Raw genomic sequence first — 25,090 nt, forward strand, 5'->3', positions numbered from 1 at the left:
TCTCCTCATTCAAAATATCCTTTGTTACATGTTGTAGTATTACTGGTTGTTTTTTCCTTTTTTGTAATTTTCATTTTCAATAAAATTATATCTTTTATTTACTGGATAATTATTCAAAGCAGCCTAAAGACACGCCCCCGAGGACCCTGTGAGACATGCCTTAATAAAACCGCCCATATCTCTGGAACCGTATGACGGATTTTGAAAAAAACAAAAAGATTACTCGCGGGAGCTGCAAGAATACAATTAAAGCAAAAAAAAAAAAACACTGACAGTGACAGGTCTTAAAGTGACAGGTCTTAAAGGGACAGTTTAACCAAACTGATACAGTCCACTGATTTGGGCCTGAATGTGTCACATGAAATCTTTTTGTCACGTATTATGCTCACCAGGAGTGTGGTATTCAGATCCCTGCAGATCACCAGTGATCTAAGCATAGATCACCCTTAAGAATATTAACATCACACCCCCCTCCCTTCTCACACATACCTCACAACCTTTTTAAAAGACATTTATTTTTTTTTATTTTTTTACTCCTTAAATATCGTTTCTTTCTCTTTATAAAACATTTCTCCAAATTACATCAAAAAATTCACAAACGCACAAAAAAAAACAAAAAAACAAAAACAAAACATTCACAGTCCAAACACATCTTTGGCATTTGGGCGATACTTTTTTTTTTTCTTTACTATTTTTTTTTAAACTCTGCAACTCTTCTGACATCTGGTACAAAATATTTAGTTTTACAGAAATAGAAGCATATTTATATATTTATGTAGAGAGTCATAGGTCATCACGGAAAACAAAAAAAAATCCCAAAAATGTATTAAATAACAAAAAATAATAAAAAAAAATTCTCACATTCCTTTCCTCACACAAACCTGACACTTCGCGAGTGCACTTTAAGCACAACTGTGGAGCAGCCTTTGTTGTAGCGGGGGAGGGATACAGGGACCGTGGAGGTGTGGCCTGGGGAGCATGTTGAAAGAAAAAAAAAAAACAGCGCCCTCTAACCGGGGGGGGGAAGGGGGGTCCGGAGGTGTTCAATACTTAACGGGAGCACAAAATTCACATAGTAAGAATTGACTGACTCATAAGCTCGGTGGTGAGAGGAGAGAATGAGGGCGGTCTTGACTGAAGCTCCACAAAAACAAAAAAGGTCATAAAACCGGGTCATGCCTATAAAACACGGGATTGAGGGAGGAGGTTAAAAAATAAAACAAAAAGCAGCATCATATCGGGAAACTTTAACTTCCTGACGAAAAAGGGGTGTAAAGAACGTCCTTTCGCTTTACGGCCTCCTCAGGGGAAGGAGTGTAGAAGTCCCCGCCCCCGAGGATCCTTCCATGGCTCATGCTTAGGATATCTTGCAGCTGTTCCTCGTGCAGTTCTTGGGAGGGCTCTGCGGGGGGCGGATGATCTTGGCTTTTTTCACGCTGTGCCTCTTGTTGAAGTTGTTGGCGGTGAGCGAGTACGAGCGGCCGTGCATCATCCTCGCGTTCAGTCCGTTCGCCATGGAGAACGACTTCAGATGGCTTCGTAAGGCAACCGGGAGGGGGAGCTTGTCCACCAGGTGAACGGGGGTGCAGGAGACGATGGCGCGGCAGCAGAGGTCCTGCAGGCTCAGTACTGCGAGAAGGTACAAGAGGAGAGGGGGTCGGTTAGCATTACGGCTTCTGGGGCCCCAATATAATATCCGTGCTGGGCCACACCCCTTTACTCTCCTAGGACGTCCCTTAGGGGCCAAGCTTTACGATTCCTTCCATAACCCCACCTGATGTTTACACCCCGCCATGTACTAGGGGCTGCTATTACATACGGTGACCAGCTGGTGGCAGTGGCGCAGCACAGACTGCCATCTGAGTACAAGTGAAGGAATGAGAACCCTTAGGCTGCCGTCACACGCTCAGTATTCGGTCAGTATTTTACATCAGTATTTGTAGCCAAAACCAGGAGGGAAACAAATAGAGGAAAAGTATAATAGAAACATATGCACCACTTCTGGATTTATCACCCACTCCTGGTTTTGGCTACAAATGTGTGATGGTGCAGGGATTATTTTTTCAATAAGTTACATGACCTCGTGCTTTAAAGGGCCAGTAGCAAATGATTCAGTTTGGAGGGGCGGGGGGGGGGGAGAGAATCGCGTACCCTTGTTGGGCCTCCAGAGGCGGTCCATGCCGTGCCGCATCAGCACAATCCTCGCCAGCTCGGTGAAGGACTCGGTGATGTTGAAGTTGCAGAGGGGGCTAACCTCGAAGAAGGTCATCCCCAGGCGCTCGGCGTAGCACTGCGCCTGCTCCGTGGACACCTGACGCTTGAACGCCAAGTGGAGCCGGTTGCCCACTAGTATCTTGGGCACCCCTGGGGCATGCTGGGAAAAAAATAAACACATAGCAGTGGTTACCCAGCTTTCCCAGGTCCTAAATGGCAGGTTATGTACTGTAGCTTTATGGGACAAGAAGGCAAGTACCCAGCTTTCCCAGACAGGAAAAAAAGTCCAAAAGCTAGGAGACAACCTCGGTAGCCATATTTGTTGTCACCCAACTTTCCCGGTGTCCACAGCATCAAATCTGTCTTATATACCAGTGCTGGATACAAGAGACACTTAAGGCTGAGGACACTGGGAAAGCTGGGTGACAACCAGCAGGAACACCCAGTATTTGTCTAGCTTAGGCTACGTTCAGACTAGCATTGTGCGCCGCTGCGTCGGCGACGCAACGCACAACGCACCGAAAAACGCGGCAAAAAGCACGCAAAAACGCTGCGTTTTGCGAAGCGTGCGTCGTTTTTTGCCGAAAATTGGACGCAAGAAAAATGCAACTTGTTGCGTTTTCTTGGTCCGATGCTAGCGGCAAAAAAGACGCACGCGTCGCCAAACGCAACAAACAAAAACGCATGCGTCCCCCATGTTAAACATAGGGGCGCATGACGCGTGCGTCGCCGCTGCGTCGCCCGACGCTAACGCGACGCACACTAGCACAACGCTAGTCTGAACGTAGCCTTATGTCCCCCATTGCCTTTTATAGGTAAACTTGTTGTTCATGACTTTAGAAAGTAGTGTGGCATCTTCTGTAGAAGCGATAGTAGCGGCCATAATGTCACCCAGCTTTCCCAGGCTCCTCACCCTCACATAACTCAGAGAGTAGATCTGCTGATCAGGGCTCTGGAAAATCTGTCTGGTGGCCACATAAAAATATTCCTCTCTGTGGCGCCCCCAGTGGTCACCTCGTGATCTCACCTCGTCGATCTCCTTGATCCAGCGATCGATGCCGTCAAATGACCAACGGTTTGTGATGTCATAGACCAGGATAACGCCCTGCGGGGAGAAGACACATGATGGCGCCGCCCACAGCAGGGTAACTATCGGGGAGCAGGAGGCGGCGACGACGACGGATGAGGAGGCGACGGGGGCCTGGGAGGAGGATGAGGAGGCGACGGGGGCCTGGGAGGAGGATGAGGAGGCGACGGGCCTGGGAGGAGGATGAGGAGGCGACGGGGGCCTCGGAGGAGGATGAGGAGGCGACGGGCCTGGGAGGAGGATGAGGAGGCGACGGGGGCCTCGGAGGAGGATGAGGAGGCGACGGGCCTGGGAGGAGGATGAGGAGCCTCGGAGGAGGATGAGGAGGCGGCTGGGGCCTGGGAGGAGGATGAGGAGGCGACGGGCCTGGGAGGAGGATGAGGAGGCGACGGGGGCCTCGGAGGAGGATGAGGAGCCTCGGAGGAGGATGAGGAGGCGGCTGGGGCCTGGGAGGAGGATGAGGAGGCGACGGGCCTGGGAGGAGGATGAGGAGCCTGGGAGGATGAGGAGGCGACGGGCCTGGGAGGAGGATGAGGAGGCGGCGGGGGCCTGGGAGGATGAGGAGGCGACGACGGGCCTGGGAGGATGAGGAGGCGACGACGGGCCTGGGAGGATGAGGAGGCGACGACGGGCCTGGGAGGATGAGGAGGCGACGACGGGCCTGGGAGGATGAGGAGGCGGCTGGGGCCTGGGAGGAGGATGAGGAGGCGACGGGCCTGGGAGGAGGATGAGGAGGCGACGACGGGCCTGGGAGGATGAGGAGGCGACGACGGGCCTGGGAGGATGAGGAGGCGACGACGGGCCTGGGAGGATGAGGAGGCGACGACGGGCCTGGGAGGATGAGGAGGCGACGACGGGCCTGGGAGGATGAGGAGGCGACGACGGGCCTGGGAGGATGAGGAGGCGACGACGGGCCTGGGAGGATGAGGAGGCGACGACGGGCCTGGGAGGATGAGGAGGCGACGACGGGCCTGGGAGGATGAGGAGGCGACGACGGGCCTGGGAGGATGAGGAGGCGACGACGGGCCTGGGAGGATGAGGAGGCGACGACGGGCCTGGGAGGATGAGGAGGCGACGACGGGCCTGGGAGGATGAGGAGGCGACGACGGGCCTGGGAGGATGAGGAGGCGACGACGGGCCTGGGAGGATGAGGAGGCGACGACGGGCCTGGGAGGATGAGGAGGCGACGACGGGCCTGGGAGGATGAGGAGGCGACGACGGGCCTGGGAGGATGAGGAGGCGACGACGGGCCTGGGAGGATGAGGAGGCGACGACGGGCCTGGGAGGATGAGGAGGCGACGACGGGCCTGGGAGGATGAGGAGGCGACGACGGGCCAGGGAGGATGAGGAGGCGACGACGGGCCTGGGAGGATGAGGAGGCGACGACGGGCCTGGGAGGATGAGGAGGCGACGACGGGCCTGGGAGGATGAGGAGGCGACGACGGGCCTGGGAGGATGAGGAGGCGACGACGGGCCTGGGAGGATGAGGAGGCGACGACGGGCCTGGGAGGATGAGGAGGCGACGACGGGCCTGGGAGAAGGATGAGGAGGAGGCGACGGGGGCCTGGGAGGAGGATGAGGAGGAGGCGACGGGCCTGGGAGAAGGATGAGGAGGAGGCGACGGGGGCCTGGGAGGAGGATGAGGAGGTGAGGGGGGCCTGGGAGGAGGATGAGGAGGAGGTGACGGGGGCCTGGGAGGAGGCGACGGGGGCCAGGGAACGAGGATGCGACGGGGGGCCTGGGAGGAGGAGGAGGTGATGGGGGCCTGGGAGGAGGCGACGGGGGCCAGGGAACGAGGATGCGACGGGGGGGGGGGGGCCTGGGAGGAGGAGGAGGAGGCGACGACGGGCCAGGGCTCGGGGAGGAGGAGGAGGCGACAGCTGGGGCTCGTTTAATCTGCTACACTAGAGATGTGAGTGATTACAGCCCAGGGTTTCACAATCACGTCCGCTTCTGCTGACCTGCGGAGACGGCCGTGCTGCTGGCAGTGAGCGCGGTGCCATCACGCAGCCGAGCAGATGATTACACTACGGGATATTTATACTGTCCACAAGACACAGGAATGCAGGGAACCTTAAAGGGGAAGCGCACCATTATAATGCACTGGGGAGAAAAAGACTGAAACACCGAGCGTGAACAGAGGCAAAAGCTCCCGCCGGGTACTATGGGGAACATGTACAGGACCATGCCAATAACCCCGTCACTGCCCCAGACCACCAGGACCCTAACATTAACCCCCTGGACCTTTGCTGACACACTGCAGCAGAGTCTTAGGCTACGACAGTACTGGTGCAGTTAGCTTTAGCCCACGACTGTAACAAACCCTCAGCTGTGAGAAGTGTTAGACCTGGATGGGTTTTCAGTGTCGGGAATCAGGATGTGAAGCAGAGAAGAGCGCAGGAGAATGAGGACGACAGCGGGAAAGCGGGCCTTAAAGGGGCAGTGTCCTAATGGACTAGACAACTGCTGATGTGCTCCGATAGCTTCCCTGATGTCACCCCATAGGGTCAGGACTTTATAGGGGACATCTGGGACCCCCGACCACGGCCCCGCCCCCTGCATCACGTGACCTCACCTGAGCCCCTCTGGAATATGAACGAAAAATAGTGCAAAATCTTCCTTGTCCTGATGTGTCCCTGCGGGAGAGAACAGAGGGTTAATACACAGACATTAATGTCCCCAGTGATCCGGGATCACATCCTCTCTTCCTGCGCCTGTGTCAGTCCTCACTGCTCCCCTGCATTATATTCCTGGGATTTCTGACCTCCTGCACTATTTATTTTAGGTTTATATGCAAAAAAATTTTTTTATTGTTTTTTTATCCCACCGAGTGTTTTTTTACATTATTATTATTACTATTATTATAAATACTATTCACGATTTTTATCTTTACTTTATTTTTAACCCGCTTTGATGCAGGGCTCTGGCGGTGAGCCCACATCAAAGCCGGGACATGTCAGCTGTTTTGAACAGCTGACATGTGCCCGCAATAGCGGCGGGTGAAATCGCGATTCACCCGCCGCTATTGACTAATTAAATACCGCTGTCAAACACTGACAGCGGCATTTAACTGATGCTTCCGGCAATCTGGCCAGAAATGAGCGCATCGCCGACCCCATCACATGATCGGGGGTCAGCGATGCATCAGGATAGTAACTATAGAGGTCCTTGAGACCTCTATGGTTACTAATGCCGGCTTGCTGTGAGCGCCACCCTGTGGTCGGCGCTCACAGCACACCTGCATTTCTGCTACATAGCAGCGATCTGATGATCGCTGCTATGTAGCAGAGCTGATCCAGTTGTGCCAGCTTCTAGCCTCCTATGGAGGCTATTGAAGCATGGCAAAAGAAAAAAAAAAAAAAAGTGAAAAAAAAAATATATATATAAAATAAAAATTTAAATCATCCCCCTTTCGCCCCTTTCAAAATAAATCAATTAAAAAAAAAAAAAAAAAATCAAACCTACACATATTTGGTATTGCCGCATTCAGAATCGCCCGATCTATCAATTAAAAAAAAAAAGCATTAACCTGATCGCTAAACGGCGTAGCGAGAAATTTTTTTTAGAAACTCCAGAATTACGTTTTTTCGGTCACCGCAACATTGCGTTAAAATGCAATAACGGTCGATTAAAAAAAACGTATCTGCACAACAGTGGTATGATTAAAAAAATCAGCTCGGCGAGCAAAAAATAAGCCCTCACCCAACCCAAGATCACGAAAAGTGGAGACGCTACGAGTATCGGAAAATGGAGCAAAGTTTGGAATTTTTTTTCACCACTTTGATAAAAGAGAACCTAGACATGTTTGGTGTCTATGAACTCGTACTGACCTGGAGAATCATAGTGGCAGGTCACTTTTAGCATTTAGTGAAGCTAGCAAAAAAGCCAAACAAAAAACAAGTGTGGGACTGCACTTTTTTTGCAATTTCACCGCACTTGGAATTTTTTTCCCATTTTCTAGTACAAGACATGCTAAAACCAATGATGTCGTTCAAAAGTACAACTCGTCCCGCAAAAAATAAGCCCTCACATGGCCAAATTGACGGAAAAATAAAAAAAGTTATGGCTCTGGGAAGGAGGGGAGCGAAAAACGAACACGGAAAAATGGAAAATCTCACGGTCATGAAAGGGTTAATTATTTTTCCTTTAAAATAAATATATATTTAAAATTATATAACTTTAAAAAAATTGCAATAAATATAAAAGTTTTAAAAAGTGAAACTAAAAATACTAGAAAATATTACAAAGTTAAAATATTTTAAGTGTTTCCCTTCAGTGGTTTTTTTAATCTATTTTTTTCATCAATATTTTGAAGTATTTTTTTTTACACATTCATTTTTATTCCCTTCCTTTTTATTATATTTTATGTACAATCTTTTCTCGTATATTTATCTATATTGTTTACATTGTTTTTGTCTCCTTTGGTGTTTTCCAATAATTTATTATTAGATTTTTTTACTTTTTATTTCCAATCCAGATTTTTCAGCTTGCACACAGATGTAGACACATTTCTGGTTCCTGCAGCCACCACCAGAGGGCGCTGACTTTGTGTACACCATCAGCATGCAGACATTTGGCGTGAGCTCCCCCTGGTGGCGGCTCCTCACAGTCAGGATTCTAACGTCTCCTACTCACCAGAGCTGCAGTTTTATGCGGCGTCCGTCCAGCAGTATGGTCGTGGTCTTGTAGTCGATGCCTACGGGGAGAGATGAGTATTAGTAAATGTATGACAGCAGCAGCAATGCACACAGATACCCTAATTAATGAGGATCTGTTGGGTGTCGGATTACCAGATATCCTGGATTATCCGGACAGACTCTTGGGTACATGCGTGCATGGCAGTGGCATGCTGGGAGTTGTAGCTGTAGGGACTGTGCAGCAGGTTGTAATCAGGCTGCGGTGTGTCACGGTGCGTGTGGTGGTGGATGGTGGGAGTAGCGGGGGAGTGTGTCACCGCGGGAACACTGGCAGCACCGGCGCTCTGCGTTCACTGATTATTTTACACCTAGCAGAAAATCAGTGAATTAATTTATCGAGCTGCCGTATCCTCCAACATATCCTCCGACAGGATGGGTGAAGGCAGAGGACGGAGGAAAGCGGCAAGGGGTGAAGGGCGGGGAGCAGAGACTGTAGGGGGACAAGGCGTGAAGGGCGGAGACTGTAGGGGGACAAGGCGTGAAGGGCGGAGACTGTAGGGGGACAAGGCGTGAAGGGCGGAGACTGTAGGGGGACAAGGCGTGAAGGGCGGAGACTGTAGGGGGACAAGGGATGAAGGGCGGGGAGCGGAGACTGTAGGGGGACAAGGCGTGAAGGGTGGAGAGCGGAGACTGTAGGAAGACAAGGGGTGAAGGGCAGGGAGAGGAGACTAGGGGGACAAGGGGTGAAGGGCGGGGAGCGGAGACTGTAGGGAGACAAGGGGTGAAGGGCAGGGAGAGGAGACTAGGGGGACAAGGGGTGAAGGGCGGAGAGCGGAGACTGTAGGGAGACAAGGGGTGAAGGGCAGGGAGAGGAGACTGTAGGGAGACAAGGGGTGAAGGGCAGGGAGAGGAGACTAGGGGTGAAGGGCAGGGAGAGGAGACTGTAGGGAGACAAGGGGTGAAGGGCAGGGAGAGGAGACTGTAGGGGGACAAGGGGTGAAGGGCGGGGAGCGGAGACTTTAGGGAGACAAGGGGTGAAGGGCAGGGAGAGGAGACTAGGGGGACAAGGGGTGAAGGGCAGAGAGCGGAGACTGTAGGGAGACAAGGGGTGAAGGGCAGGGAGAGGAGACTAGGGGGACAAGGGGTGAAGGGCGGGGAGCGGAGACTTTAGGGAGACAAGGGGTGAAGGGCAGGGAGAGGAGACTAGGGGGACAAGGGGTGAAGGGCAGAGAGCGGAGACTATAGGGAGACAAGGGGTGAAGGGCAGAGAGCGGAGACTGTAGGGAGACAAGGGGTGAAGGGCAGGGAGAGGAGACTAGGGGGACAAGGGGTGAAGAGCGGAGACTGTAGGGAGACCAGGGGTGAAGGACGGGGAGAGGAGACTGTAGGGGGACAAGGGTTGAAGGGCGGGGAGTGGAGACTAGGGGGACATGGGATGAAGGGCAGAGAGCGGAGACTGTAGGGAGACAAGGGGTGAAGAGCAGGGAGCGGAGACAGAGGGGGACTGGGCACAAAAGAAAGAGCGGGAACAAGGGTTGAAGAGTGGGGAGTGGAGACTGTGGGGGGGGGGGGGACAAGAGGCAAAGTGCGAGGCGGGAGGAGAGAAAGCTGCGAGATTCTGATGGGGAGGGGGTGTCAGTGCACAGGACAGGCAGGTGGTTGCTGCAGCCACAGCCGGCTCTTGGGGGGGGGGGGGGGGGAAGGATGAAACGGTCGCACATCACGGCTATTACATGTGGTAACACGACCATGGGAAACTAAAGGTCGCTCTGCTGTGTGAGAACTGCTCTGTCTTTGGGGACAGTGATCTCCCGGGAGGGAAGTCAGGGTGGCTTTAACCCCAGAGTTACTGGAAGACATGTCTTCGTTCCTCCGGCTTCTGGGAAAGCTGGGTTACACAGTCACCGCCATATTACCTTCCCATAACCGGATTTGTTTTTTTTTTTTTTCTATTTTGGGGGCATGTTTCCTATGGAGGCAGCATGTCCGCCCCCCGGCTGTGGCTGGAAATTTCCCATTCCCCTCAGGTCCGTGGTTTCGTTGTTGTCGTAGTTTCCCAGGGGCCTCGTTAGTTATTCAACAAGCGGCGGCGTGGAAGAAGCCGGACATGAGTGGAATAATTCAGCGCCGGGGCCTTGGCAGAACAAACGCAGCAGTGTCTTCTGTTATCAAACCACGCTGGCACTTTAAATGTGTGGGAGGGGTCACAAGACATTGAGTCAAAGGGGAGGAGCTTACTAAAATCGAGACATGAAGAGTGCTCTGTAACCATGGAAACACATAGGTCTGCATAGCAGATGCGCACACAAAACGATATAGTGATTACACGCCCGGGTCTGACAACCTTTACTGACAACTAGGAGGCTGCGGTCATGTGGCTTCCCGGGCCATGACGGGTGTCGCTCTCCCATAGCTGGAGGCTCATGAAATATTCACCGTCTGCCTCATTCACTTAATTACTTACCACCAGAGCTGCGCTCATCACATAGGTCTGCGCCTCGGCTGCTGTCATCGCCAGGGCTAGTCGGGAACGCCGCGAAAATCACAGCTGTCAGAGACGCCGCCACATTACCTTACAGGAGGCAACATGGCTTCGTGTAGCTCGTCTTAAAGGGATTTTCCATATCCCAGTAAAGGTCGTCAGGAGGGTGGGAACGCAGGGAGACGAGCCCTGTGGGGGGGGGGGGGGGTGGTTCTAAAATCAACACCGGCTTACATTTTTTATGGTTGTTGCCCAGCAACAACAAAAAGGGATTCCCGTCACTATGGAAACCTGAATGATGGCAGCCATATTGGTTGTGGCCCCGCTTTTCCCATACGAGAGGACGACTTCACACTTATCCAGGTGCTATTTTCAGGCAACCATTTGCCCCTAGAGGGGCCCCTTCAAATATCCCATGTGCCGCCATTATGATATACAGGAAAAGAGGAGTTGCCCACTGGCAACCAATCAAATCAGTTCTTTCATTTTCTGTCTAAATTCTGATTGGTGGATGGAGAGAAGCAATAAATCCCCTTTGTTTCGGGCATCCAATCAGATCAACCCTCTCACTTTCTATGTCGCAGTGGGAATGTGATTGGTTACTTCGGGTAACCAGGCAAGAATTGCTCCTAGCAACCAATTTACTCCAGCTGGTTGCTTGGGGGATAAATAAGAAGGTAGATTCAAAATTATGGGCCGGGGCGACCACTCTTGCCGTGACGCTATAATTGTGTGTTGAATTCACACAAGTTTAGAAAATTGGGGGGGGTCCGGGCCCATGTGGGTGAGGAGTCACTTTTTTAGCAGAACACGAGGTGCGGGCGGCAATGACGACTCATTTCTGGAGCTGCCTCCGCTCTTGTCGCGAGTCATGTCCAGGGGGGGGGGGTCTGTAGGATGAGGAACGCGAGAGGCGAAGGGTTAATCAGCATAATTAGTGGCTCTGGGCCCATCGTCAGGGTGTAATTACACTAGGTGGGTGAGGGGGCGTTACCACCATCTGTGAGTATATAATTACCCGACCGCCCCCTTGGTGACAGCAGCGGCCTGCCCTCCATGACTGAATTCTGGGGGCCGCCACCGCTGACTATAGAATGTAGAGGAGTGCGGGGACGGCGTGGTGTTATGTAAGAACTGCGGGGGAGAGGGGATGACGGTGAGGACGAGGATGTCACACAGGGTGTAACAGACCATCTCCTAAATGTGAGACCTGTGTGTAGGGGGCTGATGGCAGATGACGGGGAGAGATACGGGGCAACCCCAGCTGGCAGTGGCTCCTGTGGATGGGGGGGGGGGGGGGTGACCATGGCAGACGGCAGCAGGGGGCAACACAGGTAAGCGTTGGGTTCTGTGGGGGGGGGGGGGGGAGGGGGTACTGTGGACGGATCCCGCTGGAGCGCAGACCTTTTACCAGACCCTCGTATAGACGGGGTTTTCCGCCATCTGCAGATCGTGACCGCCGCATGTCCTCGAATCTCCGTCCAAGTGCAAAGTAGTTAATTGGAGGCAGCTGCTGATGATTACAGCAAACATAACCCCCCGAGAACGCAGACCAAGAGAAGGGGCCCCGGAATTCACCGTCACGGCCCATCACTGTACATTCTGCCGGACTTTTCTTCCCTTCTACTCCAGTCGCATCCAAAGCTGCACTGAGAAATCACTGTATATGGGCACACAAGTACTGGGGGCTGCGGGGGTCCCGGACACCCGCTCTCACGCATGATCAGAGTCCTCACTCCTCTCCGGAAGCGGAGAAAGCAGATTAAAGCTGGAGTCGGACCAAGTTCCATCTTGGAGACCTATTGCCCTGGGGCATCCTGGGAAGCCACTGCCGCTACTAATTCAATCGCTTTTCACAGCTGAGGATTTGTTACAGGCTTGGGTGATAGCCATAGTGTGAAATTCCAATAATCCGGAATGCCACGCGCAAATATCCTCAATTATCGGAAATCGGCTTCAAAGCGACTATCTGTGCCGCCCCTTTAAGTACCCCCTCCCCATAGGATGACATTAATAAGGCGGCGGAATATTCCATGGCGGAGGCTGCTGGGAGCGGAGTGACAGCTCCAGAGTGGTGACGACCGTCTAATTATTCCGTGTGAGCGCCTGCTCTTCAGAAAAACCACTCTTTGTGCCAATGTGGAAGGAACAGCGGCAGGTGGGCGTGCGGCACCGAACGTGCAGGCGAGCAAATTACTTTCCTGGCAGCTGCCGACGCTTAAAGGGGTACAGCTCCGAAATATTGACCAGGCGCAGGATCACAGGGAGACAGCTAGCAGAGGGAGTAATGAAGGGGTGAAATCTTCCCCCAGTGCAGATGTGGAGGAACGTGAACCATGTGCAGCACCGATACTGGGGTGTAAACAACGAGCCGCCAGCCAAGATCACGATTATCTGAGCTCGGCCGTCCAAAGTCATCGCCCGTGCCAAGGACTCGGTATGTGCAAGGGAACGGCTGCCAAGAGCCAGCAAATACTACAAATCTGCAGCAAACACGAATCTCACCACTGAGGGTTAACACAGAAGAACCTCCGGAGCAGCACTCAGAGTTCTGCACAAATCCGAAGATCAAAGTCGCCCACGTCCATTCATGTGCAACCTGCAATAAAGAGTCTAAAAAATGGTGATTGATACGCATCAGTGTCTTTCACACCACGAGCATGGGCATGCTGCCATCCCCCACAGAGCCCATCATCCACAGGTTAATCAGGAGAAAGGGACAAATAGGTGACCACAGGAGAAAAAGGGAAGACGGCGACCACAGGAGGAAGGGCCGAGGAGGCGGCGACCACAGGAGAAAAAGGGAAGACGGCGACCACAGGAGAAAGGGCCGAGGAGGCGGCGACCACAGGAGAAAAAGGGAAGACGGCGACCACAGGAGAAAAAGGGAAGACGGCGACCACAGGAGAAAGGGCCGAGGAGGCGGCGACCACAGGAGAAAAAGGGAAGACGGCGACCACAGGAGAAAGGGCCGAGGAGGCGGCGACCACAGGAGAAAAAGGGAAGACGACGACCACAGGAGAAAGGGCCGAGGAGGCAGCGACCACAGGAGAAAAAGGGAAGACGGCGACCAAAGGAGAAAGGGCCGAGGAGGCGGTGACCACAGGAGAAAAAGGGAAGACGGCGACCACAGGAGAAAGGGCCAAGGAGGCGGCGACCACAGGAGAAAGGGCTGAGGAGGCGGCGACCACAGGAGAAAGGGCCGAGAAAGGCTAAGAGGCAGGCGTTTAGGGGTTTTAAAGAGGATGAATAAGTATGACCTAGATTCTAGAAGGAATTCCCACCAAGAACGCCCAAAGTCTTATTCATCACATAACTATCAATAAAAATGTCCGCCCAAGCCCCTGCACAGCATGATGACTGTGGCAGTGACTTATCCCCCTCGAGAACACAGGGTCGGGCATGCTGACCGTCACCATGCCCAATAGTTTTTTCTTTTTGTCATATGCCAGAATAAGACACTGTGGACAGCTGGCTGGTGGATTCTGGTTGACCTTCATCTTGTGAGTGTGGTGGCTTTGGCCAGTATGAAGTCATCCGTGGACACCAGTATCTCCCAGTACAGTGTCCTGGTGAAAGAGTCAGCAGCAAACCTTGGTTTCTTTCTAGAACAGCGCCCCACCTGACCACAGGTCGTACCTGGTACTGCAGCCATATCCATAATTACTTCACTACATGGCGATCGCCCATAGACCGAGAGGAAAGCAGCCATGTTTTTGGTGGCTCCCCCATCTGTGGAAAGCCTACGACCAGTGCTCACGGGTAACTGGTTTCCAGTGAATTAACCATCTATAAACCAGAGTAGATCTGCAGAACTGGCTCTCAAAAAAACGCAACATCTCCGCACTTAAAGGGCCGGACATGCAATTAAAGCTCTGCGCCCCTCGGACGGTCCCTTTTCCTCCTCATATTTCCTGTATCCTGGATTCTCGCTCTCCTTCCATCATAAGTCGGACAGGAAATACTGAGAAAAATTCAGGGAGCAAGAGGAGTCAGGGCGGCCATATATTGGGCCTGGGTGCTGGGAGTGCATGCTGGGAGTTGTAGTTTTCCAACAACCAACAAGATGTTCTGCCTGAGATCAGCATACAGGGCCTAAAGGTCTCCTGCCAATGTCCTCAGCTCTGTCGTCATGATTTAGATGGAACCGGGGAAAATCTCAAAATATGCCCAATCTTTCTTATTCCCACGGATGTGACGGCGGCGTGTCACGGCAAGAATCAGCCTGCGGACGGGAGACAGAGGGTGAAATCATGGTGTCTGGAGAACCGGTAGAGCAGGTTGTACAGGAGCGATCTGTGATCCTGCACTGATTACATGGGAACGGGGTCCAAGCTCCACGAGATGGGAAGAAATTCTGAAAGCGTCCTCCATGGTGGGGCAGCCACCTGACGCTTTCCTTCCTCTGCGACAAAGGCAGCCACCCAGCGCTTTCCATTCTCCGCAAGAGAGGCAGCCACCTGACGCTTTCCATCCTCCGCGACCGAGGCAGCCGCCCAGCTCTTTCCATCCTCCGCAACAGAGGGAGCCGCCTAGCTCTTTCCATCCTCCGCAACAGAGGCAGCCGCCCAGCGCTTTCCATCCTCTGCAACAGAGGCAGCCGCCCAGCGCTTTCCATCCTCCGCGACCGAGGAAGCCACCCAACGCTTTCCATCCTCCGCGACAGAGGCAGCCACCTGACGCTTTCCATCCTCCGCGACCAAGGAAGCCGCCTAGCGCTTTCCATCCTCCACAAGAGAGGCAGCCGCCCGACGCTTTCCATCCTCCGCAACAGAGGCAGCCGCCCGACGCTTTCCATCCTCCGCAACAGAGGCAGCCGCCCAGCGCTTTCCATCCTCCGCGACCGAGGAAGCCGCCTAGCGCTTTCCATCCTCCGCGACCGAGGAAACCACCTAGCGCTTTCCATCCTCCGCGACCGAGGAAGCCGCCCAGCTCTTTCCATCCTCCGCAACAGAGGCAGCCGCCCAGCACTTTCAAGCTCCTCAACAGAGGCAGCCACCTGACGCTTTCCATCCTCCGCGAAAGAGGCAGCCACCTGACGCTTTCCATCCTCCGCGAAAGAGGCAGCCGCCCAGCGCTTTCCATCCTCCGCGAAAGAGGCAGCCGCCCAGCGCTTTCCATCCTCCGCGAAAGAGGCAGCCGCCCAGCGCTTTCCATCCTCCGCGAAAGAGGCAGCCACCCGACGCTTTCCATCCTCCGCAACAGAGGCAGCCACCTGACGCTTTCCATCCTCCACAACAGAGGCAGCCGCCAAGCGCTTTCCATCCTCTGCGACAGAGGCAGCCGCCCAGCGCTTTCCATCCTCCGCGACCGAGGAAGCCGCCCAGCACTTTCCATCCTCCGCGACCGAGGAAGCCGCCTAGTGCTTTCCATCCTCCGCGACCGAGAAAGCCGCCCAGCTCTTTCCATCCTCCGCAACAGAGGCAGCCGCCCAACGCTTTCCATCCTCCGCGACAGAGGCAGCCACATGACGCTTTCCATCCTCCGCGACCGAGGAAGTCGCCTAGCGCTTTCCATCCTCCGCAACAGAGGCAGCCGCCCAGCGCTTTCCATCCTCCGCAACAGAGGCAGCCTCCAAGCGCTTTCCATCCTCCGCAACAGAGGCAGCCACCCGGCCCCACCGCAACAGAGGCAGCCACCCAGCCCCTCCAACCCTCAGTGACAGAGGCAGCCACCCGGCCCCTCCAGCCCTCTGCGAAAGAGGCAGCCGCACTCGCTCAGCACCCGATATGTGATGGCAGAGATCTGGACATGGCGGTGCCTCTCAGCAGCAGGTTGTGGCTCATGCTCAGGAGCCTTCCTCTGTCCCGGGGGTCCGGGTCAGACACATATGACCATACACAGTGTCCAGAGACCAATGCAGAACTAGGTCAATGAATATCCATGAGGCACCTGTCCTCTCAAGATGGGAAATCCTTAATCCTGCTGTGCGAGAAAGTTCTGAGGAATGATGATGGCGCGGCTCTCCCCAACACGGGGGCTTATAGGGTTACACCGCGGTCCCGAATTAACCTAGAAGTCGGCAAAATCCTCATAATCCAGCACGTAACAGAAATAATCCAACCCCAGAAGAACTGTGCCGGATAACTGGGCAGACCTTGGTGGGTCACCAGTAGCCCCAGTGTGTGTGGTGATGGTACATACATAAAGGGGTCTCCAGCTGGAGACCCCAGGGGATGTCATGGGTGTAGTCTGGCTGATGCAATGATAAGATCACATGACTGTGCAAGAAAAGGGATCACCGGCCCAGGACCGCACCTTGCACGCGGCTCAGGGAGTCGCCCTCGACGGGTGAGAAAGTTACCGCAGCTCCTAAGGGTCTCACAGCGGGAAAGAGAGAAGCGCTGGAGGATCTGTCATTACATACGTGTGCTGAGGACTCGTTGCATTGTGTCAGCCTACACTGCAACGCTCCTAGCAGCTGCAGGAGCAGAAGCAGGGCATGCTGGCACTTATAGTGCTAAATCAGCTGTAAAGATAAAGGTTCCAGATCAGTGCCTGGGATATAAACTGAGGAAGGTGACGGGAGCGATGGATATTTGTATCTATAGCAAAGCCCGTATTATAGCGGCACTGAAAGCAAGGAGGATTTATGTAACACGTCAAATTAACTCGACAAAGTCTGGAGATAAATCACTGATCTCCCAACACCACGATAACCGGGAGAAGCTCAAACCATCAGATATAAATCCACAACTGTAGTAAAAAGAACACCACAAATCTGACTGCATCAGTAACCGGAGGACTTCACAACAGTCCATCCATCAAGTGCAGAAAAATAATACCGCCGAAAAAGACAACAAGCATCATACCTACTATAATACTGCCTCTATGTACAAGAATATAACTACTATAATACTGTCCCTATATACAAGAATATACCTACTATAATATTGCTCCCATGTACAAGAATATAACTACTATAATACTGCCCCCTATGTACAAGAATATAACTACTATAACACTGCTCCTATGTACAAGAACATAACTACTATAATACAGCCCCTATGTACAAGAACATAACTACTATAATACTGCCCCTATGTACAAGAATATAACTACTATAATACTGCCCCTATGTACAAGAATATAACTACTATAATACTGCTCCCTATGTACAAGAATATAACTACTATAATACTGCTCCTATGTACAAGAATATAACTACTATAATACTGCCCCCTATGTACAAGAATATAACTACTATAATACTGCCCCTATGTACAAGAATATAACTACTATAATACTGCTCCTATGTATAAGAATATAACTACTATAATACTACTCCCTATGTACAAGAATATAACTACTATAATACTGCCCCTATGTACAAGAATATAACTACTATAATAATGCTCCCTATGTGCAAGAACATAACTACTATAATACTGCCCCTATATACAAGAATATAACTACTATAATACTGCTCCTATGTACAAGAATATAACTACTATAATACTGCTCCTATGTACAAGAATATACCTACTATAATACTGCTCCTATGTACAAGAATATAACTACTATAATACTGCTCCTATGTACAAGATAACTACTATAATACTGCCCCCTATGTACAAGAATATAACTACTATAATACTGCCTCTATGTACAAGAATATAACTACTATAATACTGCCCCTACGTACAAGAATATAACTACTCTAATATTGCCCCTATGTACAAGAATATAACTAGTATAATACTGCTCCTATGTACAAGATAACTACTATAATACTGCTCCTATGTACAAGAATATAACTACTATAATACTGCCTCTATGTACAAGAATATAACTACTATAATACTGCCCCTAAGTACAAGAATATAACTACTCTAATATTGCCCCTATATACAAGAATATACCTACTATAATACTGCCCCTATGTACAAGAATATAACTACTATAATACTGCCACTATGTACAAGAATATAACTACTATAATACTGTCCCTATGTAAAAGATTATAACTACTATAATACTGCCCCATGTACAAGAATATAACTACTATAATACTGCCCCTATGTACAAGAATATAACTACTATAATACTGCTCCCTATGTACAACAATATAACTACTATAATACGGTCCCTATGAACAAGATTATAACTACTATAATACTGCCCCATGTACAAGAATATAACTACTATAATACTGTGCCTATGTACAAGAATATAACTTCTAATACTGTCCCTATGTACAAGAATATAACCACTATAATACTGCCGCTATGTACAAGAATATAACTACTATAATACTGCCTCCTATGTACAAGAATATAACTACTATAATACTGCCCCTATGTACAAGAATATAACTACTATAATACTGCCCCTATGTACAATATAACTACTATAAAACTGCTCCTATGTACAAGAATATAACTACTATAATACTGCCCCTATGTACAAGAATATAACTACTATAATACTGCCGCTATGTACAAGAATATAACTACTATAATACTGCCTCCTATGTACAAGAATATAACTACTATAATACTGCCCTTATGTGCAAGAATATAACTACTATAATACTGCCCCTATGTACAAGAATATAACTACTATAATACTGCCCCTATGAACAAGAATATAACTACTATAATACTGCCCCTATGTACAAGAATATAAGTACTATAATACTGCCCCTATGTACAAGAATATAGCTACTATAATACTGCCCTTATGTACAAGAATATAACTACTATAATACTGCCCCTATGTAGAAGAATATAACTACTATAATACTGCTCCTATGTAATAGAATATAACTGCTATAATGCTGCCCCCTTGTGGTCCTGCATAGAGGGCGTAAGATTGCTTTCAGTGTATTGGGGGACACTCGCTTGGCACGGGATTGACGTAGTCAGGCACGATTTTTGAACACAAAACAGTCCATGCGGTTTATTAAAGGTCATAAACCGGGTTATGCACAGTCCATATTATACATTCCATAGAACACAATAGGCACCAACTGGTGATATTAACTTGCAGCTTTATCTTGGACACTTCATATACAGCTTGAACTCACGGACACTAAACATGCTGGACCTCTCACTTCGCCCAGTTACCATGGGTGTCCGTACACCGTACTCTTCACCAATGTCCCAAGTCACATACAGCGCATATGACACTGGGTCGCGGTCTCTAAACACGTCGAACCTCACTCCGTTCAGTCACCGTGAGACCACACAGTTCAGGGAACATTACAAGCACCAACAGTCTGTATAGCTCCTGCTCCACCTGCTGACTCCTTGTCAGTCCACTCCTCCGGGAAAGCTGCCTCACAGGGAACACCAACTTGCCTGGCGGCATATCTTAGTCAGTCCAGACCCACCGAAGGACGGTGGCTTCCCCACATGAACCGCACATGTGACCTGTCCAGGTGCTATTCAGGACCTCGTCCAACACCCCAGGCCACCCGCAAGTCCAAAGCCCCACCATGTGCTCTTCAGAACTCCTACTCCCAGGAAATCCAACACACCAGGTCCAAAGCCCCACCATGTGCTATTCAGGACTCCTACTCCTAGGAAATCCAACACAGGTAGTTCAGTGTGCTATTCAGGGATCCGGTCCTACTCCCAGGACCTCCCAACACACAGGACCTTCCACTGGAACCACACAGAACCAAGTGACCCACACCCTTGTCATATTATATACCCTTAACCACTCCCCTGAGTGGGAGTGTGGATGTGTGGTTAGTTTGTCCCGCCCATCTCACACAACTAGCCTAGTAAGTCTCCCTTACAGCTACACCAGGGGTGTCAAACTGCATTACTCGAGGGCCGCAAACCATGCGTGTTTTCAAGATTTCCTTAGCTTTGCACAAGGTGCTGTAATCATTATGTGTGTAGGTGATTAAATTATCACCTGTGCAGTACAAGAAAATCCTGAAAACATGACCTGTTGGCAGCCCTTGAGGAATGCAGTTTGACACCCCTGAGCTACACCATACATATACATTCTTGAGGGACTACAGGTCCCAGAACAACAACATTGCATCAGACTTACTACGCAGACTCCCTCTGCGACACATGTCGGCCATTCACAACACAGCCAGTCACTGTTTCACCACCATTATCACGATATGCCTCCATGCACATCCCAAGGAGCACTCACAGCGCCCCCTAGCTGTCACAGGGGTCACTGCATCACAAGGGGTACACATATGAGACTCACCCATGTTATAGCCATACGGGGACTCGGTGGCGCCGTCCTGCAGACTGGCCAGGATTTCCCCTTTCCCCACATCGCTGTCTCCAACCAGCAGGAACTTCAGCAGGAAGTCATACGCTTTGGCCGGACTTGCTCTGTGGGTCATTCTCCTTCCTGAGAGACTGCAGTTCGGGGGTCCTCAGCCCATCATGAGATTCGGCAGATGGAGGGTCACACAGATTTAACAGACGGGAGACTCATGTCCGCAATTCGGGGAAAAGTCTGAGGACGGAACAACAGAATGTTAGGAGGAAAGAAGCAAAAGAGCAGAAACACAATGGACAACACTGATATTGTGAGATGCTCAATAGTGTGTGTGGCCTCCACGTGCCTGTATGATCTCCCTACAACGCCTGGGCATGCTCCTGATGAGAAGTGCTTCTGTTCCTCCTTGAACAAAGGCTGAGGTAGCGATCCTGCTGCTGGGTTGTTGCCCTCCTACGGCCCCCTCCACATCTCCTGGTGTACTGGCCTGTCTCCTAGTAGAACCTCCAGCCTCTGGACACTACGCTGACAGCCACAGCAAACCTTCTTGCCACAGCTTGCATTGATGTGCCATCCTGGATGAGCTGAACTACCTGAGCCACTTGTGTGGGTTGTAGAGTCCGTCTCACGCTACCACAAGTGTGAAAGCACAACCAACATTCATAAGTGACCAAAATAATAGCCAGAAAGTGTTGGTACTGAGATGTGGTCTGTGGTCCCCACATGCAGAACCTTGCTCTCCCGCGCACACCTCCGGCCCCCTCTCTCTCTCCCCCAAGCACCTCCGGCTCCCCTTCTCTCTCTACCGCACACCTCCGGCCCCCCTCTCTCTCTCCCCCACACCTCCGTCCCCCCCTCTCCCTCTCCTGCACACCTCCGGCCCCCTCTCTCTCTCACACCTCCGGCCCCCTCTCTCTCTCACGCACACACCTCCGGCCCCCTCTCTCTCTCACGCACACACCTCCGGCCCCCCCTCTCTCCCCCGCACCTCTGGCCCCCCCCTCTCTCTCCCGCACACCTCCGGCCCCCCCCCCCCTCTCTCTCCCGCACACCTCCGGCCCCCTCTCTCTCTCTCCCGCACACCTCCGGCCCCCCCCTCTCTCTCTCCCGCACACCTCCGGCCCCCCCTCTCTCTCTCCCGCACACCTCCGGCCCCCCCCCCCTCTCTCTCCCGCACACCTCCGGCCCCCTCTCTCTCTCTCCCGCACACCTCCGGCCCCCCCCTCTCTCTCTCCCGCACACCTCCGGCCCCCCCTCTCTCTCTCCCGCACACCTCCGGCCCCCCCTCTCTCTCTCGCGCGCACACACACACACACCTCCGGCCCCCTCTCTCTCTCGCGCGCACACCTCCGGCCCCCTCCCTCTCGAGCACACCTCCGGCCCCCCCTCTCTCTCTCGCGCACACCTCCGGCCCCCCCTCTCTCTCTCGCGCACACCTCCGGCCCCCCCCTCTCTCTCCCGCACACCTCCGGCCCCCCCCCCTCTCTCTCTCACACCTCCGGCCCCCTCTCTCTCTCCCCCGCACCTCCGGCCCCCCCCTCTCTCTCTCCCCCGCACCTCTGGCCCCCCCCCTCTCTCTCCCCCGCACCTCCGGCCCCCCCCTCTCTCCCGCACACCTCCGGCCCCCCCCTCTCTCCCGCACACCTCCGGCCCCCCCCTCTCTCTCTCCCGCACACCTCCGGCCCCCCCTCTCACCCGCACACCTCCGGCCCCCCCCCCCTCTCTCTCCCGCACACCTCCGGCCCCCCCCCCCCCCTCTCTCTCCCGCACACCTCCGGCCCCCTCTCTCTCGCACACCTCCGGCCCCCCCTCTCTCTCTCCCGCACACCTCCGGCCCCCTCTCTCTCTCTCCCGCACACCTCCTGCCCCCCCTCTCTCTCTCCCGCACACCTCCGGCCCCCCCTCTCTCCCGCACACCTCCGGCCCCCTCTCTCACCCGCACACCTCCGGCCCCCTCTCTCTCTCCCCCGCACCTCCGGCCCCCTCTCTCACCCGCACACCTCCGGCCCCCTCTCTCTCTCGCACACCTCCGGCACCCCCTCTCTCCCGCACACCTCCGGCCCCCTCTCTCACCCGCACACCTCCGGCCCCCCCTCTCTCCCGCACACCTCCGGCCCCCCCTCTCTCCCGCACACCTCCGGCCCCCCCTCTCTCCCGCACACCTCCGGCCCCCCCTCTCTCTCTCCCGCACACCTCCGGCCCCCTCTCTCTCCCGCACACCTCCGGCCCCCTCTCTCCCGCACACCTCCGGCCCCCCCTCTCTCTCTCTCTCGCACACCTCCGGCCCCCTCTCTCTCCCGCACACCTCCGGCCCCCCCTCTCTCTCGCACACCTCCGGCACCCCCTCTCTCTCGCACACCTCCGGCACCCCCTCTCTCCCGCACACCTCCGGCCCCCTCTCTCACCCGCACACCTCCGGCCCCCTCTCTCACCCGCACACCTCCGGCCCCCTCTCTCTCCCGCACACCTCCGGCACCCCCTCTCTCCCGCACACCTCCGGCCCCCTCTCCCACCCGCACACCTCCGGCCCTCTCTCTCCCGCACACCTCCGGCCCCCCCTCTCACCCGCACACCTCCGGCCCCCCCTCTCTCCCGCACACCTCCGGCCCCCCCTCTCTCCCGCATACCTCCGGTCCCCCCTCTCTCTCTCCCGCACACCTCCGGCCCCCTCTCTCCCGCACACCTCCGGCCCCCCCTCTCTCTCGCACACCTCCGGCCCCCCCTCTCCCGCACACCTCCGGCCCCCCCTCTCCCGCACACCTCCGGCCCCCCCTCTCCCGCACACCTCCGGCCCCCCCTCTCTCTCTCCCGCACACCTCCGGCCCCCCCTCTCTCTCTCCCGCACACCTCCGGCCCCCCCTCTCTCTCTCCCGCACACCTCCGGCCCCCCCTCTCTCTCTCCCGCACACCTCCGGCCCCCCCTCTCCCGCACACCTCCGGCCCCCCCTCTCCCGCACACCTCCGGCCCCCCCTCTCCCGCACACCTCCGGCCCCCCCTCTCTCTCTCCCGCACACCTCCGGCCCCCCCTCTCTCTCTCCCGCACACCTCCGGCCCCCCCTCTCTCTCTCCCGCACACCTCCGGCCCCCCCTCTCTCTCCCGCACACCTCCGCCCCCCCCCCCTCTCTCTCCCGCACACCTCCGGCCCCCCCTCTCTCTCTCCCGCACACCTCCGGCCCCCTCTCTCTCTCTCCCGCACACCTCCGGCCTTCCCTCTCTCTCTCCCGCACACCTCCGGCCCCCCCCCCTCTCTCTCCCGCACACCTCCGGCCCCCCCACTCTCTCTCCCGCACACCTCCGGCCCCCCCTCTCTCTCTCCCGCACACCTCCGGCCCCCCCCCCCTCTCTCTCCCGCACACCTCCGGCCCCCCCCCCTCTCTCTCCCGCACACCTCCGGCCCCCCCCCCTCTCTCTCCCGCACACCTCCGGCCCCCCCACTCTCTCTCCCGCACACCTCCGGCCCCCTCTCTCTCTCTCCCGCACACCTCCGGCCCCCCCCCCTCTCTCTCCCGCACACCTCCGGCCCCCCCACTCTCTCTCCCGCACACCTCCGGCCCCCTCTCTCTCTCTCCCGCACACCTCCGGCCCCCCCCCCTCTCTCTCCCGCACACCTCCGGCCCCCCCCCTCTCTCTCCCGCACACCTCCGGCCCCCCCCCCTCTCTCTCCCGCACACCTCCGGCCCCCCCCCTCTCTCTCCCGCACACCTCCGGTTCCCCCTCTCTCTCCCGCACACCTCCGGCCCCCCCACTCTCTCTCCCGCACACCTCCGGCCCCCTCTCTCTCTCTCCCGCACACCTCCGGCCCCCCCTCTCTCTCTCCCGCACACCTCCGGCCCCCTCTCTCTCTCACCCGCACACCTCCGGCCCCCTCTCTCTCTCTCCCGCACACCTCCGGCCCCCCCCCCCTCTCTCTCCCGCACACCTCCGGCCCCCCCCCCTCTCTCTCCCGCACACCTCCGGCCCCCCCCCCTCTCTCTCCCGCACACCTCCGGCCCCCCCCCCTCTCTCTCCCGCACACCTCCGGCCCCCCCCCCTCTCTCTCCCGCACACCTCCGGTTCCCCCTCTCTCACCCGCACACCTCCGGCCCCCCCCTCTCTCCCGCACACCTCCGGCCCCCTCTCTCACCCGCACACCTCCGGCCCCCCCTCTCTCTCTCCCGCACACCTCCGGCCCCCCCTCTCTCTCTCCCGCACACCTCCGGCCCCCCCTCTCTCTCTCCCGCACACCTCCGGCCCCCCCTCTCTCTCTCCCGCACACCTCCGGCCCCCCCCTCTCTCCCGCGCACCGCACTCACCTCTCCCGTCTCCAGCAGAAGCGGTTCTGCCAGACGTGGAGAATGCTGCTCAGCCTGACAGCTCCCGTCCTGCCTCTCGGCCCCTGATTGGCCAGTGTGACAGTTGCTATGGGATCAGCCTCCGCCTAATGGCTAATCATCCCGTCAGTCACATTATGGGCGGAGCTTTATCCTGCTCC

The 25,090-nt window shown here is 54.6% G+C and overlaps 1 protein-coding gene across 1 annotated transcript; it reads right to left on the reverse strand.

Moving 5' to 3' along the window:
- Positions 1–495: 495 nt before the first annotated feature.
- On the reverse strand, positions 496–24,983 carry RAB40B (RAB40B, member RAS oncogene family). Its single transcript, XM_069749269.1, has 7 exons — positions 24,912–24,983; positions 20,597–20,854; positions 7,937–7,997; positions 5,877–5,937; positions 3,242–3,319; positions 2,152–2,374; positions 496–1,629 (listed from the first exon to the last, which is right to left on the reverse strand). The coding sequence occupies exons 2-7, from the start codon at positions 20,736–20,738 to the stop codon at positions 1,358–1,360; spliced, it is 837 nt and encodes a 278-aa protein (XP_069605370.1). The 5' UTR covers positions 20,739–20,854; positions 24,912–24,983; the 3' UTR covers positions 496–1,357.
- Positions 24,984–25,090: the final 107 nt, after the last annotated feature.

This window comes from Ranitomeya imitator, chromosome 2, assembly GCF_032444005.1.
Source record: "Ranitomeya imitator isolate aRanImi1 chromosome 2, aRanImi1.pri, whole genome shotgun sequence".
NCBI lineage: Eukaryota > Metazoa > Chordata > Amphibia > Anura > Dendrobatidae > Ranitomeya > Ranitomeya imitator.

Excerpts from the sequence above, each read along its gene's own strand:
- RAB40B (XM_069749269.1), bottom strand. The coding sequence starts at position 20,738 with ATGACCCACAGAGCAAGTCCGGCCAAAGCGTATGACTTCCTGCTGAAG. Across the intron at positions 5,938-7,936 it reads CGCATAAAACTGCAGCTCTG|GGACACATCAGGACAAGGAA; the intron begins GTGAGTAGGAGA and ends TCTCTCCCGCAG. Across the intron at positions 2,375-3,241 it reads GGATCAAGGAGATCGACGAG|CATGCCCCAGGGGTGCCCAA; the intron begins GTGAGATCACGA and ends TTTTTTTCCCAG.